The sequence below is a fragment of the Passer domesticus genome, chromosome 20 (genome assembly GCF_036417665.1).
Source record: "Passer domesticus isolate bPasDom1 chromosome 20, bPasDom1.hap1, whole genome shotgun sequence".
In the NCBI taxonomy this organism is placed as follows: Eukaryota; Metazoa; Chordata; class Aves; order Passeriformes; family Passeridae; genus Passer; species Passer domesticus.
The window spans coordinates 10,513,398-10,533,316 of NC_087493.1; the positions used below are offsets into that span (position 1 = coordinate 10,513,398).

At 39.8% G+C, this 19,919-nt stretch overlaps 2 protein-coding genes across 5 annotated transcripts; one reads left to right on the forward strand and one right to left on the reverse strand.

Moving 5' to 3' along the window:
• Positions 1–72: 72 nt before the first annotated feature.
• Positions 73–10,806, forward strand: DHRS7C (dehydrogenase/reductase 7C). 4 transcript variants are annotated; one of them, XM_064395624.1, is made up of 7 exons: positions 73–1,201; positions 2,261–2,416; positions 5,463–5,575; positions 7,121–7,331; positions 7,563–7,655; positions 8,129–8,284; positions 8,760–10,806. In XM_064395624.1, exons 2-7 carry the CDS (start codon positions 2,263–2,265, stop codon positions 8,966–8,968), a joined length of 936 nt encoding a protein of 311 aa, XP_064251694.1. In that variant the 5' UTR covers positions 73–1,201; positions 2,261–2,262; the 3' UTR covers positions 8,969–10,806. The 4 variants fall into 4 exon arrangements, with proteins under 4 accessions (XP_064251694.1, XP_064251693.1, XP_064251695.1 ...); XM_064395623.1 differs by lacking the exon at positions 73–1,201 and adding an exon at positions 1,248–1,704; XM_064395625.1 differs by lacking the exons at positions 73–1,201; positions 2,261–2,416 and adding exons at positions 4,362–4,424; positions 4,522–4,711.
• A 1,454-nt stretch (positions 10,807–12,260) lies between these two features.
• GSG1L2 (GSG1 like 2) lies at positions 12,261–18,443 on the reverse strand. The gene is made up of 5 exons (XM_064395672.1): positions 17,571–18,443; positions 15,953–16,000; positions 13,235–13,387; positions 12,904–13,015; positions 12,261–12,540 (listed from the first exon to the last, which is right to left on the reverse strand). Exons 1-5 carry the CDS (start codon positions 17,878–17,880, stop codon positions 12,285–12,287), a joined length of 879 nt encoding a protein of 292 aa, XP_064251742.1. The 5' UTR covers positions 17,881–18,443; the 3' UTR covers positions 12,261–12,284.
• Positions 18,444–19,919: the final 1,476 nt, after the last annotated feature.

The window sequence follows — 19,919 nt, forward strand, 5'->3', positions numbered from 1 at the left end:
AACTGGATAATGAACTCCAATAAAATAATGGAGTAGAACTTATAAAAGTGAGACAACCCGTGACCAGTCGTGCATTTTGTGACCATTTTGGTTCATCTTGTGCTGCCCAAGGTGGATCCACTGAGAAGATCCTTTTAATAAATCCCTACTTTATTCTTTAATTCTGCCCAGCCTCTTCTCAAGGCATCACCCGCTAGAACAATTTTAAATACCCTTGTTCCCCTGGTGTTCCCCGCAGCGCTCTGAAGGTGGCAGTGCACAACACATTTCTCACATTTCTGTGCTTCACAAGATTTGGGTGTTTGGGTTAATGCAGTCACTGCATATCTGTATTTTCCCAGATGACTCTGGCAGTTTTCCTTTACAATTTTTCCTTATGGATATAATAGCATTTTGTCTTTACAGTCTTACACACTGTGGGCTATCTAGTTATTTCAGTTGACTTTTTCCTAGTTTGCTTTTTTAATTCTACCTTTATTCTAATTCATTTGGAAGCAAACCACTTGGAACTCATATAAGTCCTCTATCTTTTTTTTTTTTTAAATGTTTCAACTTTCCAGGAAAAATGTTTCCAGAGCCCTGAATGAATTAAACAAATGACACATCATGTTCCATAAAAGGAACAAACTGCCTCAGTTGCTGATAGGGAACTGCTGATTTGTTTATTAAAAGCTGATGCTTTAAAAGTAAGAGGAGATAGCTGGGGCTTTAGGAATGATAAAAAATTGGATTTCCTCTCTGTTGCTGCAGGTGGCCTGGCACGACTCAGTGTTTTTGCATTTGCTTGCAGAAACTGTTGTACATTGCAGCACATTTCCAGCACGTTGTGGAAAATGCGTATTTTGTGATTGGCTTTTTGCAAATATTAAAATGAATGTTATATGTGTGATGTTAGAAAGTTTTGCTGTGTTAATTTTCTTGAGTAGTGTGTTAAATATAATTTGAGGTTATAACATAATATTAAAATAGAAACTGTGCTATGTAAGATAATTTTTTTAAAGAGAGGAATGAGGGACTCGCACCAGCAGCCAAAGGACACCTGAATATTTCAGAGACAAAGAATTTATTGCTCCATTATCGAAGAAACAAACTTCTTCTTGCCTGACTCAGCCCTGAAGACACCGTCAGGATTCAGAGGAAGAAGTTGACAGTGACCAGACAGAATCCTGTGTTTGAATGGAATTTATGCATCATGGATGAGGTGTGTGAATGTGCAACAGGCTGTTGCTTTTAAGGGTTAATCCTCTGTTAACGTGTGTCCTTTTTTGGGTTTATTTTGCCCAGAAAATGGTACCTGGACCATCCATAACTCTTTATTCTTATTGTGCCATATTGTCCTAAATCCTGATTTTCCAAATTTTTATTACTCTAATTATATTGCTATTTTTATAACCCTTTTACTACTATGAAACTTCTAAAATTTTAAACCCAAGTGATTGGCGTTTTTCACGATCTGTGCAGGTGAATTGATTGTGCCCTAGGAGTTTCTGTGGCTGCAGGGGTGGGAAGGTCAGGCATGCAGATCACTCTGGGCAGGCTATATTTACCCTGGAGTGCCTCTGTCACCAGCCATACATAGCCACTCTCACTCAGGGCAAGCAGTGCTCTGAGAAACTCTGAAGGATCTTCACTAAATCTGTAATGCAAAAGTTTGCAAAAATACAATAGAATGCTCTGTGTGTATCTGCAGTCTTCATAGCCATGGTAAGTGATTGTATTTTCTCTGTCTTTTAGAACAGAAAAGACTTCTCTTGTGAGTTTTAGCTGAAATTTGGATTAAAAGCTTTTCCTCTGTTTTGTAGTAATAGCAATGTGATTAAAAGTTCAGTGTTTATTTCATGTTTTGCCTCAAGGCATAATAGAATATCCATACATTTATACTTTTTTTTTTTTAAATTATGATTTTGCCACATCTTGTCAATGTGGGCTCTAAGGAAACAGCCACATTCTTTTCCTACATGCCAGAATTTCTGGACTAAAGGCACCATTCATCAAAGCTAAAAAAGAGAAATTTTGCATAAAAGGAACCCAGCCTAGACCATACAAAGATGAGGAAAACAGACAAAGAAACAACACTGCTCTGTTTATTAAAAAACAGTCTTGTACCATTGATTGGAAAATTACCTTCCTACTGTTTCAACTTGCTGCTTTGGCATGCTGATCAGTAGATTTTCTATACCAGAAAACGCTGGAATAATTGAAAAATAATGAATGAATATTGTGATTGCTGTACTCTCTTGTGGTCTTTTGCTTCCCACAGCCATGGGTATCCTTTCTGTTCTTGCTCTGCCGTTGCTGCTCTTGGGGATCAGTGGAATTATTTACATTTACCAGTCAGTCAGGTGGCTGCTGTCCAAGTCAGCCGTGCAGAACAAGGTGGTGGTGATCACAGATGCCATCTCTGGGCTGGGCAAGGGTGAGTTCTGAGTGAGTTGTCTCATTTCTTCTCAGTGGCAGAGAACAGAAGCAGCCAGAGAACCACCCTCTGGGTGACAAACGTGCACACATTGCCTTGGATGTGTTGATAACTGGCTAGATGAAGCACAAGTTAATAATAAAAATAATTATGCTTATATTTATAATAATAAATATGCTTTATATAAATACAATAATTATATTATTATATTAATATATAAAATAGAAATATATTATCTGTATTATAGATATATTTATATTATATAATTATTATATTGGTAAACTAGTAGGAGCTGCAGAGCTTTGCATTTATTTAATTCAATAGAACAAGAGGTTTTGGAAGAACACTGAGTGTTATTTTTAGCTGTTGCTACTGTAAGATTTCATTTCACAGGCTGTCAGTGCAGGATGGCTGCATAAACAGGTGTCACCTTACTTTTTACATGTTCCTTTTTAGCCCTTAGAGACTTCTACAGTTCCTGCTTCTTGTGAACAGCAATGCTCACCCCTTTGTCCCTATTTTTATCTCTTCTCTCACTATATATATTTTAATTATCACCTGAATTACTCCTCCAGTGCTCCCAGCTGGGCTGCCTGGCTCCGTGCAGTGTGGCTCCAGAGGACAAGGAAGAAGTGGCTACCTAGAATAGAGGCTGGACAGAGTTAGAGAATAAAGTAGGGATTTATTAGAAGGCCTCAATAGATCCACCTATTTTATTATTGTATATATTATATATAAAAATTATATATACACATATATAAAAATATATTTATTTTCCACCTATTTTATTATTATATGTATATAATATTTATTTTATATATTATATATATTATATATATTGGACAAAGTTAAGAGAATAAAGTGGGTATTTATTAAAGGTCTTCAACAGTTACACCTTGGGCAGTGCAAGAACCTCCCAGAGGCTGCACCCAAGATGGACAATGATCACAAGTTTTTTATACAGATATAAGTTTGGTCTATTTGCATATCAGGGGTTAATTGTGCAATTACATCTTCAGGTAATGAAGGAACTCCTCCAGTTTGCTTCTCCCCACTTCACTTTTGTTTGTACTTTTTGGGGCCTGAGGCTGTAGGGTGTCCTTGGATCTCAGGCCCAGAGGAATTGTTGTGTCTGACCAAAATGTGAAGGCAGTAGCTGACACTTTATATGGAGTTCAGAGTTCTGCACTAATGGATCTGAAAAATACAAAAGCTAAAACTGAAGGCATCAACTGTGCAATAATTTATTTAAACAGCTGATCTGGGTGGCCAGCCACTTGGCATCTCTGGTCCAGAGGAGGTCACAAGGATGCCCAGAGGGCTCTGCTGTGGCCAGGCTGCAGAGTGGGGTGTTCATCCCAGGGAAGGGGAGGCTCTGGCAAACCATGGTTGTGTTCGAGGGCCAGGAAGAGGGAAGAGATGAGAATCTTGACTCCATGTTTCAGAAGGCTGATTTATTATATTATGATATTTTATTATATTAAAATTATATACTAAAACTGTACTAAAAAGAATAGGGAGAAAGGATGTATCAGAAAGCTGAAAAAGAATAGAAAGGAATAATAACAAAAGCTCACGACTCCCAGAGAATCTGAGCCAGTTGACTGTATTGGCCATTAATTAGAAACAACCAACATGCATCAATCAAAGATGCACCTAATAACAATTAGTTATTGTTTACATTTCTTTCCTGAGGCTCCTCAGCTTCTCAGGAGAAAATCCTATCGAAAGGATTTTCATAAAGTATGTCATGGTGACAGCAAACCTCAGAGCTACTTCCAGGGCCTGAAGGGGCTCCAAGAGAGCTGGGGAGGTATCGGATATCAAGGTGTCTGGGAGAAAATAATGAGGAGGACTCTGTGATATCAGAAGGCTAATTAATTACTATATTATTCTACACTATATTAAACTACATCTAAACTGAAACTGCACAAAATCTTGTGACTGCCTGCTTACCAACACAGACCTGGCCCTGATAGTCCAAGGAAACAAAACCCCCTCACTCTGGGTAAACAATCTCCACATTGCATTCTGCTTTGCCACAACACAGGAGCAGCAAATGAGATAAGAATTGCTTTGATCATTCTTTTCTCTGCTTCTCCCAGGTTCAGAGAATGTGAATCCCACAGAGAGGGACCTTGGGCAGGGCCTGGTGTGACAGGCCAGCTGTGGGTGTGGGCTCTAAGGAAACAGCCACATTCTCTTCCTACGTGCCAGAATTTCAGGACTAAAGGAGGCATTCATCAAAGTTAAAAAAGAGAAACAAATCTATGATGATGGAAGATGTTTCCAATGGTTTGTGATTGTTATTGAAACCTAGTTCCTGTTTCTTCTGAGTGCTGGAACTCAGAAAAGTACAGGGAAGTTCTAGAGGAGAACATTATTGGTTTCCCTTTCCGCCTTTATTGCTGTTCACATAGAAGGCTCTTTCTCATTTTTTTTTTTTTTTACAAGATTGCCTCAACTGTTGTTTATAGGGAAAACACTGCTGTAATTGTTCTGGCAAATACTCTTTTGGGCATTAAATTCAAAATTCTTATGTGCTAGAGAAAGAAAAAAAATAAGAAGAAAATGGAAGGCGTTCATAAAATTACTGTTGTAAATAATGAAAAAGATTGCTTAAATAAAAGCTTCCAGCTGCAAAAGTTTGCAAAACTACAAGGGCGCATCCATAAATACTTCCATACAGATATTAAGAGTCTAACATGATCATTTAAGAAACCTAAAATAGGTAGATTAGCATAACTGGATTTCCTGTGGGTATTGAAATCTGGAGGAAATGTTTCCTGGAGGACAGCAAGCACTGGGATTCTTCTGTAGCCCATTCAACACAGGCATTATCCCATTACATTAAATTTAATTTATTTCTCGCCTATGTACTATCACAAGTCAGTACTTTCTTTTTTCTCATATTATTTTAAAATTAATTAATTTAAAATATGAATTCACCACCCTTAGCAAAACCAGCATCCCATTTCAAGCAAAATAATCAAAATCAATTTGCCACTATTGTAATTATTTTTTTTTAAATGTGTTTCTCTCCTAGAATGCTCTCGTGTGTTTCATGCAGGAGGAGCAAGGCTTGTGTTGTGTGGCAGGACATGGGAAAAGTTAGAAGCCTTGTATGATGCCTTAATTAGCGTGACAGACCCCAGCACGGTAGGTATTCATTGCCTGGGATAAACCTTGCTCAGGGACAGAATGTAATTTTAGATCCAGTAAAACAATGTACAATAAATGTGATTTGCTATCAATGATGGCTTTGGTCACCCAGGTAATAACAGCAAACACAGTCCAGAGAGGCGTGGTGCCAAAATCCTGCTCTGCTGAGGATTCCTGCGAAGCATCTGGGTGCTCCTGTGTTCTGAACAAGCCACCCAGCTAGAAATCCTCAGCAGAGCAATTTGCCTGATAATTTGGGTGGAAGGGATCCAAATGCTTCATTTAATGGCAGGAAATGCTGTCAGTTTTTCATATCATTCGTGTGCTCAAGGAGTGGGAGATTGGGCTAAAGATCCAATTCATTTTGAACTTCTCCACTGTTTTGGGGAAAGTCCCAGATAGAAGGGATTTGGAGTAAAAAAAAGAAAACTCTCTTTTCCTCATGGCCACAGATGCAGGACTCCAGCTCTTTGGCAGGTGTTTCTTGAGGCTCCTGGCAAAGCTTCCCCTCTGTGGCCAACATTCAGCTGACTATTCCAGGGCACAGGTGTTCCTGAAGGCGTCACATAAATTTTGCAGCCATTGCTCATCAGACCTACAAAAATTTGTGGGGTTTTTAAATTTTTTGTTTTGTTTTGTTTTTCAGTGGGCTTTATTTGTCTGCATAAATAACCTCAAAAGTAACGTGTTCATATTAGCCTGAAAAGATTCAACTAGGGGAAAATATTAAGTATGACTAAAAGTTCTGCATTACATTCTCTAATTAATAAAGGGAAAAAAGCTTCACGTTTATTCCTCTGTCCCACAGCTGTTAATATCTGATTTTGCAGAAACCATACAAAAGTAAACTCCATTTGTATAACCTATAGCAAAACAAACACTTCCAACCTTCCATCTGTCCCCGTGTGTGTGGAGCTCTTCTATCAAAGCACTAAACCCCATCTCTTGTCAGCAAAGGGATCTTCCCAGAAAGACCCTTGAACTGGTAGGAGTCTTGAACTGGTGGGGGTCACCCTGGTGTCTGTTTTCTGTTTCCATTGACAAGAAGACACAAAACTCACCAGGAGCTAGTCCAGCTGAGCCTTCAGTGGTGATGTGTTCGTCTGAAATTCAGTGTCTGTGATCACCCATTATCACAGAATTACAGAATCACAGGATGGGAAAATTCCCCCAATATCTCATGTAGCCCTGCCCCATGTCAGTGGGAAGCCATTCCCTGTGTCCTGTCCCTCCATCCCTTTGTCCCAAGTCCCTCTCCAGCTTTCCTGGAGCCCCTTCAGGCATTAAAACAGCATTAAAATCCCCCAGAGCCTTCTCCAGGCTGAACAACCCCAGCTCACATTGCTGAGCTATCTTCTTTCTAGACTGAGGCAGTTTTCAAATATTAAATTTATGTGAGAATGACAAAAACACTTTGAGTATCAAGGTAAATTAATGTACAAGACAAGGAAATAGAGAAATAGATAGAAATAAAAATAGATAGAAATAGAAATAGAGTTTGTACATAACAAGTACCACTGAAATGAGTCTTTTGCTCACCAGACATATGCACCAAAGCTGATTCTTCTGGATATCACAGACATCAGCTGCATTAGAGATGTAGCTAAGGAGATCCTGAACTGCTATGGCTGTGTGGATGTACTGATCAACAATGCAAGCATGAAGGTGAAGGGAGCAGTGCAGAGCATTTCACTGGAACTTGATAAAAAGATAATGGATGCCAACTATTTTGGACCTATAACATTAACCAAAGGTAATTTTTTCCCCTTTTTTATGCTGTTACCACCCAAAGTACATTGGCAATTAAATGTGTTAATTAATACTGCAGCCAACTCTGCATGTAGAATTGGATTTTGTGATATTTTTTCTTGCAATATTGAGACAACCTTCACTAAATTTGTGCTGTTTACACTTTATCTGTTGCTCCTTTTCACTAAATACACTTTTACTTACATGGCTCTTTCTTGTATTGTTCTTTTTGCAGCCATTCTTCCCAACATGATCTCAAGAAGAACTGGCCAAATTGTTCTAATTAATAGCATCCAAGGGAAAATAGGAATTCCATTTCGTGCAGCTTGTAAGTTATACATTGCAAAAAAAATACATTCTAATGCATAAGTTGTGAGGAGTGCCTGACACTCATCATAGGTTATTAAAAGTGCTAATTTACATCCAAATTTGGTATTACTACAATATTTGGCTGATTTTTTTTCCAATTGGAACTCAATTTGAAATGCTGCCTTTGAAATGTAGGGGACTTGAGAGAAGGGGATAACAGAATTGTTATTTCCTAACCCAGGATGTGCTGTTTCTGACTGGGAAATGCAGACATGTGCTGTTTGACATCTCCAAGACACTGTTGTCCTGTGCAGATAATTTCTTATTGCTTGTTTTAAATACGTCATATAATGATTTCACTGGGTGAAACAATTGTTTTGTACTTTGGTTAATGGTTCCATGCTCATTTTCCCAAACATTGATGCTTCATTATACACCTGCTTCCATGCAATCATAGCTCTAAACATGCATATGTGTGCTTTTCACTTTTAGATGCTGCTTCCAAGCATGCTGCTGTAGGCTTTTTTGATTGTCTTAGAGCTGAAATGGAGGAATTTGATATTTCTGTCAGCACTGTGAATCCAACCTTCATCTGTTCCTACCATCGCCAGCCAGCACCAGGCAACTGGGAGGCCTCTATTTGGAAATGTAAGTTTGGGTGGATGAAGTTGAGGCACGTAAAGCAGGAGGGAGGCTTTTCCAGGGTAAAAACAAAGGGAAAAATGATGGAAATGGCAGAAAGGATGAACAGGTATGAGGAGCAAAAGGAAAGAGATATTGGAGAGGTAATATTAGCCTGGTGAAAAGAGAAGGAGCGTGGGATGAGACAATGTTATGTGAGAAAATAAATATATCAGGGCATCAGGAATGGGGGGAGAGGAGAGCACAAAAGGTCCAGAGGGACAATTCCACTGCACTCAGGTTGCTCCTTCCCTTAGGGACTGTAAGGACTTTACCTCAGTTATGAAAAGATCCTGGCCACACACTGATGAGGAGAATGGAGTGGGGAAGGGATTGAAAATGCATAGAAATCAAACTGATTTGACTGATTCATTAGCTGTGTACCTTTCAGGGTATTTGTCTGTCTGTCTGTCTGTAGCTCTCACTCCTCTCTCATTTACAGTCTTTTTCAGGAAGGTGTCCTATGGTGTGCACCCCGTGGAGGTGGCAGAGGAGGTCCTTGCCACGGTGAGCAGGAAGAAGCAGGAGGTGCTCATGGCCAACCCCATCCCCAGAGCAGCAGTTTACATCAGAACATTCTTCCCTGAGCTGTTCTTTGCCATTGTTGCCTCAGGGATTAGAGAAAAGCTGAAGACAGAAGAGGAAAATTGATTTTGTTCAATTATCTCCTTGCTTTTTGACCTGAAAAAAAAAGATTTTTGTTTTGAATATCAGTGACTTGTGCTGCTTGCTATGAGTAGAATAATTCCACTATCATTGATACACACAATCATCTATAAATTTAGGAACTTCAGATGAAGCAGAACACCATTGAAGGGTCAGCTGCACTAGCTCCTAAATTTAAATTTAATTATCTACCAATTGGTTTTAGGGATTATGACAATGTGCCATTGGAACCAAACTGCTCTTGCTGCTACAAGTCCCACTGCTCACATAACTTCCAGCACCAGCTCACTTCCATTCATGATACAATCACCAAGCATGACAGAATTCTGAGGGCAAAGGAATATCTGTCATCTTGCAGGGACACAAACCTTTGGCTGTAGCTCTAATTGAATTGCTCTGGCTTCAGGAAACCTGGCTCAGGGAGGTTTCACCTCTGGGATGGAGGGCTCAGTGCCTGCAGCACTGCTGGACTCCATCTATTTTCTGATGTAGCCCTGGGGTTTTATTGTAGTGTGAGTGGCCATGCCTTCACTGGGAGGTCAAACAATCTTTTGTTCACAATTTTCTTGGTCCTCAGCAGAACTCTGCTCCTTCAAACCAGTAGGCATTTGCTGTGATCTCAGTTCTGTTTGTTTCTATACCTCAGCAACAGCCAAGTCCTCCACATTTCCATAAGAGCAAGATGCAGGATAAGCATAATTTCACCAGAAGAGGATCAGGCACCACAGGACATCCCAGTTAAACATGGATCCACATTGTTTGTGGCTGCCCCATCCCTGGAAGTGTCCAAGGCCAGGTTGGATGGGCTCGGAGCAACTTGGGGTAGTGGAAGTTGTCCCTGCCATGGGTGAAATGACACAGATCTCTTGGAGGTCCCTTCCAACCCAAACCGTTCTGTGATTTCTATGATTTCTATTATTGTCCTTCTTTGTTGTAAAAAGAAGTGGATTACATGTTAAAATAAGCTGAATAATCCTTCTGCTCCATTTTGCACATTGTAGAGATCAGCAGAAATCCTTCACACAATTTCACTTCCAAACTGTGAGCAGTTCAAGGAGCCACAGCAGAAGGCAGTGAAAGAGGTGAAATAACACCAGTGCCCCATCAGAAAGTTTTAAAAACCAGATGTATTTTTACCTAGAAAGTTGTATCTGAATGATTTTCAAATTCCTGAAGCGTTCTGCGGAGAAGGCAGGGCTGAGCTGTTCTCCATGTCTGCTGGAGTGGGACAATGTGCTAAAATTACTGCCAAGGAGATTTACAGGGACAGCATTTTCTGCTAAGAATAGTTAAGCACAAAGGATAAATTGCCACAGAAATTTTCAAATGCCTGTCTTCAGAAGCTTTAAAGAAGAGATTAATGAAACATCTGTAAAAAAGCAATGTAGCTTTAGTTTATCCTGCCTAAAAGAAAAGAAGGATTAGATGACCTTTTAAATGGGTCACACTTTTCTCTAATTCAGTGGCTTTTTCTCATCTTGAAGATGAGGTTTCTCCATTGGTATTTCAGACAAAATATTTTTTTTTTCCCTCTGGGGAAATCTATTATTTAATCTGAAGTTTTCTATTTCATTTGTTGATCTCTGTTTCGCTGTCTCACCTGTGGATATATGTTGCACATAAAAATATTATGATAAGAAAAAGATATATTAAGACAAGTTCAGGATAACAGGAATTGCATCCCAGAGGTGCCTATTTCTCTCATTAGCTTCCAGTGGTAACCAGGACTGCTGAAGATCTGTGTCTGAAATTTACTGAGATGCCATATTCATCAAAATTGATTGGATCTAATGAATCAGAATAAACATGCTGCTGGTGCTTTTCCTCTGCTTTCAAATAATGTGGTTCCAGGAGTTACTGGGTTTCAAAAGTTAAAATAAGAGGCAGAATATGAAAATGTGGCTTACAAATAGGGATAAGAAATCTTGCCTTTCATCAGGTGAATTTATTTACCAGATATCCAGCAGAAGACATACAGCTTCTGGAGTGGTTAGCATGAGAAAAACAGACAGCCTGAGATTTAAGAATGGATCTGGATGGATTCTTACTGCACAATTATTTAAAAAACCCTTACCCACCTGCAGCACTTCATGTGCATGCAAACCAGTGTAAGAAACAATGCTGAGGAAATGGCAGAGACTGTCAGGCTGTGTTAGTGACCTGCAGGCTAAGAAATATAAAATGAGGCACTTGCATAAATTGTATTTTTCAAAGGACTTGTAGGCATTAGCCAAGTGTGTTCCTGGATGAGCTGGAAATTCTTCTATGACACCCAGGAACAGCATGAGATGGGTAAAAATCTATTGTAAAAAGAATTAGGGTTGACAAAAAGCAGAAAGTCAGATGGAATCAGAAATAATTCCTCTGTTGGTGAAGGTGTTAGAAACATATCCATCACAAAGAAATGCGTGAACCAAGGGGAAGGAAGCAAGATCTTGTGTTTTGGATAAGGAATTGAGACTGCTTCTAACAGAGAGGGCACCAAACTCTCCTGCTTTGTTCCCCTGCTGGACTGAAGGTGGCACTTTCAGAGCACTGTAAAGGATAAAACCAAACTTTTCTAAAGATTAAAGAGGAAATCTTACTGCTATTGCAGCCACCTAGAAGGACGGTGTAGGGAATATGGAGCCAGATTCTTCTCAAATATGCACAGTAGAAATGAAAAAGGTAATGGACACAAACTGGAGCACATGACCTTCTGATTTGATACAGGAAATTGTTTTTCTGCAATTGCAGCAGTGAATTTCTACAATTGCAGCAGTGAAGCTTTGGGACCTGTTGCCAATGAGGAAATCTCATTTTTTAAAGCATGTTCCATACATAGACAAAAACTCTCCTCTCTTATCACGAATGGTTTTCTTCTGATTTAATGATGCTTCTCTGTTATCAGCTCCACCTTATCACTGGCCATAACCTGACCTGTTACAGATCCTGCTGGCAGAACAAGTTCAAACTGTATTTATTGCCTGAATAAAGATATATAGGGTTTCAGGGTGGGATTTTTTACAGCCTTTTTGATAAAGAATCAGGTGGAGTGATGCTCTAAAATTCTGACAAACTCACTGTTAGAAACTGCTTAAAAACTAGACCTGGGGGTAACCTCTGTCACTGTTTTTATCTGAACTGAGCCACCTGAATCTTCTTTTCCAATCCCAAGACTTCCTTGAAACATCCACGGAAATATAATTTCTTTATTAAGAAAAATAAATAATACTACACATTGATACATTTTATTCATTAACACAGTTTTGTTTGGATCTAGGATGATAATTTACAGGATGCTCTGAGATCTGGTTCAGCTTTACAGGACTGAAATAGTGGCCAGGTGACGCAGACTTCTCAATGCGTGTGTGGGGTCATCTGTGGTGTTCTGGAAAGAGTTCACATACACATTGCAGACCTTCTCTGGAGCTGTGTGCTCAGGAAACTTGTACTGAATCCTAAAGCTCCTTTCCAGCTTTTTTCTCTTGTGCTTGAATTCCAAGATAGTTTTTGTATATTTGTTAATAGTGGTGACAGCTGCAGCCATACAGCAAGCGAAGGAGGTCCATGCAAGGCTGTGAACAAAAAAAGCAAAAAATATCAGAATTTAGCAGGGCATTTTCATATTCGAGTCCTTCAATTTTATTTCTGAAACCACTGGTTATGTTTGGTGTGTCTGGAGAAGAACCTCTGCTTCATGCAGGGCAGTTGGACCTCTCTGTACTGTCTGAGTGATGGCAAATACAAACCTTGCAAACTTACACATTCTGGGCAATAATTTAAGACAACTGATTGACAAGAATGACACCTGGTTACTGAACTGCACTCTCAGAAGTGAAATAAGGTAAAGCCTTGCTTGTAAATTAAGTATAATTCCGTGAACATGGGGTGAAGTGACCAAAATGTAGTGGAAGAACCCAATATAAAGCAGTTAGTACCCATAGGACCAGCCATAATCCCAAGTGTGAGGTCTCCAGTCTTCAGGACCAAGATTTACAGTCATTTGAAATACAGTTGTGTACATCATGTGAGCAACCATGCCCAGAAGACCTAAAAAATACAATGTTATGATAACATTAGTTATTTAGTCCTGAGCCACCAACCTGACAGCTAAATGAAAAACAATAAAATTAAAAAAATTAAGTTAAAGATAGCAAAATCCACAAATCTAAAATTTGAAGTAGACCACATTAAGAAATAATGAATTGAAAATAATATTTTCCCATAAAATTTTGCTTCACTTTGTGAAATGGAGATGCCTAACTGTACCTGCTAGCACGGTGACCACTGCAGAGAAGGCGTTGATCTTCAGCCCATCAATGACAGAGCTGTAGTAGCATATTTCCACTGACATGAGAATGTTCCCAGTCAGGAGCAAAACCACGTAGAGAAGCTCTGCTACAATAGACAGCCATAAAACCCCTGCAAACCAAAGCAACAGCACTGGTATTATCAGCAATCATTTCAGATTTTCACCATTTCCTTCTTCATTTGTTTTGTTCACGCAAAGTTAAACAGAAGCACAAGGATTGTGAGGGTGCTGTGATAATGAGAACATCTCTGAAGGACTTCAGTGTCAGTGAAAATGCCAAATTGTAATTATTGGGAAAGCAGTTGCATGTTTATTTTCACCATTTCCTTCTTTTGTAGCGTTCACAAAAAGTTAAACAGAAGCACAAGGGCTGTGAGGATGCTGTGATAATGAGAACATCTCTGGAGGACTTCAGTGTCAATGACAAATTGATTATAATTATTGGAATAGAATTTTAATTATTTTAAAAAATAATATTAATTTCTATTAATTAATTAATTTAAATTTCAAATTGTAATTATTGGAAAAGCAGTTGCATGTTCCTGCTACACACTTAGTGCAAGGGGGGACAGTGTGATTTTATACTCAGTAGCTACCCTAAAATCTCCATGAATCAAAGCTAATATAAAAAGACCCAAAGTTGATATAAAAAGAACAAAAGTTAATATAAAAATAACTGTTGGTGTCATGGTTCTGAGTGCAGAGAGGAGCAGCAGGCCCAGCTGACAACTGGAGGCCAGGCACACACCTGCACTGCCTGTGGGTCCAGTCAATCAGTAAAATCTTCCCCACAGGCTTAACTTTCAACCCATCAGCATCTTGAATTTTTTGGGACAGAGAAGCTTTCATGAGGCCAGACAGCCTCCAGGTTTTGCTGAGATTCATTCCCTAGTTATCTGCTAATTCCTCTCTTTTTGGAGATCTGGTAATTACATCTTATGCAAGAAGTTAATCCTCCCATGAAAGTCGCTCAGCCTGCTGTCTGACCTTTAGCTTGCTAATGTCCCACAGCCAGGAGCAGGAGGCCTCCTTGTGTCCAAATTTGCTGTAGCAAGATCTGGAAAATGGTCTTCCCCAAACTTTTCAAAACCAATGTGCCCTGAGACACCTGGCTGTAGATTCAAGCAGTGATTCCACATGAAGGTGTAAACAAACAATCATCATTTAAAAATTGAAACGCTGCTGAGGCACATCCTTGGTTACCAGACATCACCTAGGGCAGGAGACAAGGTTTGTGTGGTGTGTAACTCCAAATGCTGGCTTGGACAATGTCCGTGGGACTTTTGTGATTCATGGGCCATTTAGACATTAAATTCTTGGGCCAGCCCATGTGTGGGTGTTCTTGGACATGGTTTGTTTCTCCAGAAAATCTGTCTCGGTAGAAAATTGCGATTTCCATCAGGAGCTCCAGATGTTGCATTGCCCAACAGTTCTGGCTTCTCCAGCTGTGAGAGTTTGCATCTTAACATTTTTGGGCAGTGAGCCACTGTAAGAAATGCCCTGAGCAATGGTGACCAGCCCAGTGTGAAGAATTTGGGGAGGCTGAGCCTGCTGCTCCCTGAGTTTGGATCACACAGCACCCACAGGCATGTGCAGGACACAAACCCCTTCTGGGCAGGATTTCCAGACAGGATTTCACTCCCAGGGGCAGATTTCTGGTTTTTAGGTACCTAGATGCTTCTTGGCTGTCTCCACCTGGCCTGCCAGTGCCTGTGACATTTGCTGATGCTGTTCAGAGTCACTTTCAGATCTGTGTCCACCAGCAGTTTTCCTTGTGAGGAACTCTCAAAAACACCCCTCACTTCTGTGTGACTACACCCACATCTCATTTATATTTTATTTCTCATGCTACAAAATTCTATTATTCTGTTAAAGCACTGTGGTGAGCTGCAGCAGGTAGAAGGAAGACTGGCCTTCAGAGAATGAGTATTTCTCCTTCTCAAGGGTGTGAAATTGCTACCCAGGAAAATATTCCAGTCCCAGAATGCTGGGAAGAACAAGTTTTGGGTTTTTTTCTGGATCAGCCACTTGTAAAGTGATTGGTCTAATCAGATCAGTGATGGACTGATGTTTTCACACTGGGGAGCAAGAGGGAGGCACAAAGCAGCATCTGCAGGAATGTTTTGTAAGAATATTGGAAATATTCTATATTAAGAACTATAGTTCTTTATTAAGAATTAATTATTCTTTATTAAGAATGATTGAGTATTCTTTGAAAGAAGAGAATGGAAATGTGTCCTCACAGCGCTGAGTAAGGCACAGGGAGGGGATTCAGATTCCACCAAGGCTGGTTTGGTGCACAGCACATCTCCCTCAATCCCCTCAGCACTCAAACCTGCTGGGTGCATGTTCACACACTGCCACAGAATTCCTGGCTGCAAATGTGGAGGTGTGAGGAGACAGAGGGCAAAAATACACAAATTTTGACTTCCAGTACCAATAATCCAATTTCAAAATTTCATATTCAAGTGGTGTGTCTTCAGAAAGACATACATTGATATTGTAAGCCATATTACCTTCATCTTGAAGTTAGAAAACTGAATAAAGGACAAAAAATACTCTTTGTGATTAAAGCAAGCATTTTTGAAATTGATTAATTTAATTTAATGCTGAATACTTATATTGGTAAGTGTGATCAGGAAAGTTTTGTCTACAGACAAAACATGCATATCTACCTCGATCAGAAGCTGGAGTCAGACTGATGAAGCTTCTACATTTCTCACCTAAAAAAGCAAAAAACAAAATCAAATTCAGGATTATTTTGTACTCTGTAATGATCTAAAGAAAGAGATTAATAGAAAGAAGAAAACGCAAAAGTGACAAGATTAGGAGAAGCTGTTTTTAGTGTACACAGACCCTGGAACATCAACCTTCTTGTGAGGTTTAACCAGAGGGTCCTCACAGGTTATTTGAAGGTAGAACCAGAGCCTGGAAGACCTAGAGCAAGGCTGTGAATTGATTTCCATGGGGTGGTGGCTGTGAAATCCATCAGAGGAAAATTCCTTTTCAGAGCTGGCAGTCTGGAATCAATCCTGGTGCTGGGGCAGAGCTGCTCTCCTCACAGCAGCAAGGCTGCTGCTCACACAAATTCCCTCTAAGCTTCATTCCAATTTCTTCCTGTAAGCTGTGATTCTCAAACCCACACAACCCCCTGCCCCCCACACAGATGCTGTGAACAAAGCTCTCGGAATTAATTCTCTGATCTGGACATGCTGAGTGGTTTTTTTTTTTTTCCAGCTCCTAACTGCACCAAGTCAGAAAACATCAGCTTCCAAACTTGAGCTCCCATAGCAGATGCTCAAATTACACAACCCTGGAACCCATGGCATGGATAAAAGGTGTCTTTTGGACATGTAGTTTGCTCTGATTTTGACATTTTTCTCTTAAAACTGAATAACTTGCAAGAAGTTCTGGTAGAACTGGACCTTCAGGACAGGTGGCTGTGAAAATATTTGCATTTTATGGCATAGGTGACAGCTGCTTTGATTTTTCTGAAGTTCTGTTCTAGCTGTTGCTTTTAAACTGATCAGGGCAATAAAGGGAAAAACTTAATGTTGATTTGTTTTTACAATAAATCCTTGAATTCTTGAACCAGCAGTTCCCTTATACAAATATACAAAATTTACTAGAAAGTTTCTGTAATGGCAAGCTAATTTAATTCTAATAATATTTACATATGCTGAGTGAGTCCCAATTAAATGCTACCACTTATGGCTGGTAAATCTCCATATCATGTTTTAGCAGGATGAAAACAATCCTCTTCTGCTTTGATTATGCAAGGTGAGATCACAGCAAGAAAGTAGAAATACTTGTGCTCAAGAGGAAATCCAGGAACTAATTTAGATGCCACAGATTTATTGGTGCAAATTATTTAAAATATAAAATCAAATAAGTTTGCATGTTTTACATTGCCATAGGGGATCAGAAGGAGTTTTTAAAGCAAGTATGTTAATTTTTGACTAATGGAATAAAAACCACTGTAAAAATGAAACACTTTCCTGTTAAAGTAATTTAGCTTGCTGTTGTGGTGAGTAAAATAAAACCCAAATAATCTTCATCTGCACCACAACCTGTCAGCTAAATCAAAACCACAATCTGTCACCTTGATGTTCTTTGCAGAATTTATTAGGAATTTTGTAGGAATTGACTAGACACTACCCTCTAAGATCCCCTTTGCCAAAGAAGAGCAACTCTTTAAGGCCACAAACCCCATAAAACACATAACCAACAGCGAAGCAGAAGGCAAGGGCACACCAAATAAGCAGGAAATAAATTTCCACGGGGTTTACTCACCTTCTTCATTTATCATTTCTTCACAGGAATACCAGATGCCAGCGTGGAACTTCTTCTCCACGAACTTGTCGTCCCCAGTCTCCCAGATGTACTGCACGGCCTGGCTGCTGTTGCCGTCGGCGCTGTTGAAGCGGATGCACAGATCCCCTTTGCTGTCTCCTTTGCAGAAAGGCTTGGCCACTTTTCTGGTCCCTTCACACCAGTAACTGCTGCTGAAAGCCGTGATGGAGAAGATTAAAGAGAGGAAACTCAGAGAAAATGCTGCTGAGGCTCTGTGCCTCCTGTCTGAGTCTGGGATGGAGGATGGCATCTTCCAGAGCTGCACCAGAGATTATTCCAGAAACTCTCTTCTGCAAATTTCTGCATCTGCCTGCCTTCACCATCCCATTCTTCATCCCTCCCAGAAAATTGTGCTAGCTTAGGAGTTTAAGACAGAGAGCAGAGATCTGGGCATGACCAGAAATCATGTGGCAGGGGAGATTAAGAATAAAGGACAGTGTTGCTTGGCAGCAATGTATTTGGAAGAAATATGAGGAAGTGTAACAATAAATGATCATTTGCCCCATGAATCATACACAGAACACAGAAGCATTGGAAGTACCCCAGTGTGCAATCACTAAAGTTTTATTTATACAAACAAAACATGCCTATTTACCTTAATTGGAGTCACACTGATGGGATCTCCATTTCTTAACTAAGGAATAAACAAAATCTCACAGCTCCAAATGCTCCTGTGACACTGGGCACTTTGAATTGAATACAGTTGTGACTCTTGCTATAAAAAAAAACTCCTAAGGAGCTAAAACTGGTTGGTCAGCTGCAGCATTTCACAGCATGCAGCACTAGAAAGGGGACTGCCTATGTTCAGAGCTCCAGCAGTGACAAATAAAAGTCATAAATGACCTGCCTTTGCTCTTGATGGTTTCCTGGGCACTGCCCAGTCTGCCCCCATGAACACACAACACGAGTTTTGCCCAAGGGAGGGGAAATGTTAGAGAAAAGGCTGAATTATCCTTATTTGATATGTGCATCTTTTCACTCTGTGAAATAGCATTTCTTTTTCCTCCATCTAGGAAACATTTCCTACTTTGGCATGTTATAAATATTGGTTTTTTCTGCCTGTTTGGTGGTGCAAGTAAGATATGCAAAGAACCAAAATGAGCTGGGGTATTAGAGTAATTCACTGCTTCATTTTACAACTGTGAAGTCAGAACATGTGCCCTGGGGGAGAATGGTTCCTCAGGACACTGAAGTCACACATGTACCTTCTAATGAAAATAATTTGGATTTTCAAGACAACTCTCTACCAAAAGATGTCAGAGCTGGAGAAGCAGATGAGTCCCAGCATGAAGCTCAAGGATAACAGGATCAATGCCTGCTTTAGGCTGCCATGAAAAGCTCAGCTTACAGAGTGCAAGACCAAGCAGGTCTGGTCTGCAAAGCAGAGCAAATCTCACAACCCAAAATCCAGATGCGGCTCCAGCCAGGAGTTATTTTGTCCCAAACTTTTGTCTCACTGCATTTTCTCAAGGGTGTAGCAGTTGTGACAGCAGGAGTGGGAGCAAGTGAGAGCAGGAGGGAGGGAGGGAGGGAGGGGAATCCTGCTAAGGATTAAACACTGATCTCTGTTTGTGTTCCTGTGAGTAATCTGCATATGGCTGTAATTAAATATATTTTGAGACCTGTGAAACCACTGATGCCTCCTGGATGACAACTGCAGCCTGAGATGTTTCACAGAGAGTTTTTTGCCCTAGCAATGCTGGTACCACAACTTTCAAATCAATTTTTCATGCAAGAATGGCTCTGTTTCATAGGAGAAATAGGAGAAATTTATCGGTTAGTTCTGTCTAAACTGTGAAAAAAGAGAGGAAATAACAGAAGAGCAAATAGATTTGCTGGACCTTCCTTCAAGCAAGGTGTTACATGCAGTGATTTTTGCTGAATAAAGTTAAGAGGTGGATAAACAGAATATGTGCAGGTAACACCAAGACAGCCACTATCCACCTGGCAGCTGCAGCTTTGAAGAAAACGCTGAACATCACAAGAATTGTAGTAAAACTTCACTGCTGGGAGCATTTTTTTTTCCACATTTAGATTCTTTCTGATCCTGCAGTGGCTGTGCACATTTGACAAAATATGATCAAAAACCATAAACTTTTACTGAGCTCTTTTCTGATGGACAACCAAAGTCAGCAAGCTTCCTACAGAAAGGTTTTCCTGTGTTTTAAGGTGCCATTTATTGGTTTCATGAGGTGTGTGTAAATATATAGGTGTGTATAAATATATATATATGTGAATAAATATATATGTATAAATACATATACAAATATAAATATTGATATAGAGATT

What these genes read in the sequence shown, in the direction of transcription:
- DHRS7C (XM_064395624.1), top strand. Translation starts at nt 2,263, where the DNA reads ATGGGTATCCTTTCTGTTCTTGCTCTGCCGTTGCTGCTCTTGGGGATC. An exon ending in CATCTCTGGGCTGGGCAAGG is followed by an intron (nt 2,417 to 5,462) that starts GTGAGTTCTGAG and finishes TTTCTCTCCTAG; the next exon opens with AATGCTCTCGTGTGTTTCAT. An exon ending in ACCTATAACATTAACCAAAG is followed by an intron (nt 7,332 to 7,562) that starts GTAATTTTTTCC and finishes TTCTTTTTGCAG; the next exon opens with CCATTCTTCCCAACATGATC.
- GSG1L2 (XM_064395672.1), bottom strand. Translation starts at nt 17,880, where the DNA reads ATGCCATCCTCCATCCCAGACTCAGACAGGAGGCACAGAGCCTCAGCA. An exon ending in AGTGGTCACCGTGCTAGCAG is followed by an intron (nt 13,016 to 13,234) that starts GTACAGTTAGGC and finishes TGTATTTTTTAG; the next exon opens with GTCTTCTGGGCATGGTTGCT. An exon ending in GATTATGGCTGGTCCTATGG is followed by an intron (nt 12,541 to 12,903) that starts GTACTAACTGCT and finishes TTTTGTTCACAG; the next exon opens with CCTTGCATGGACCTCCTTCG.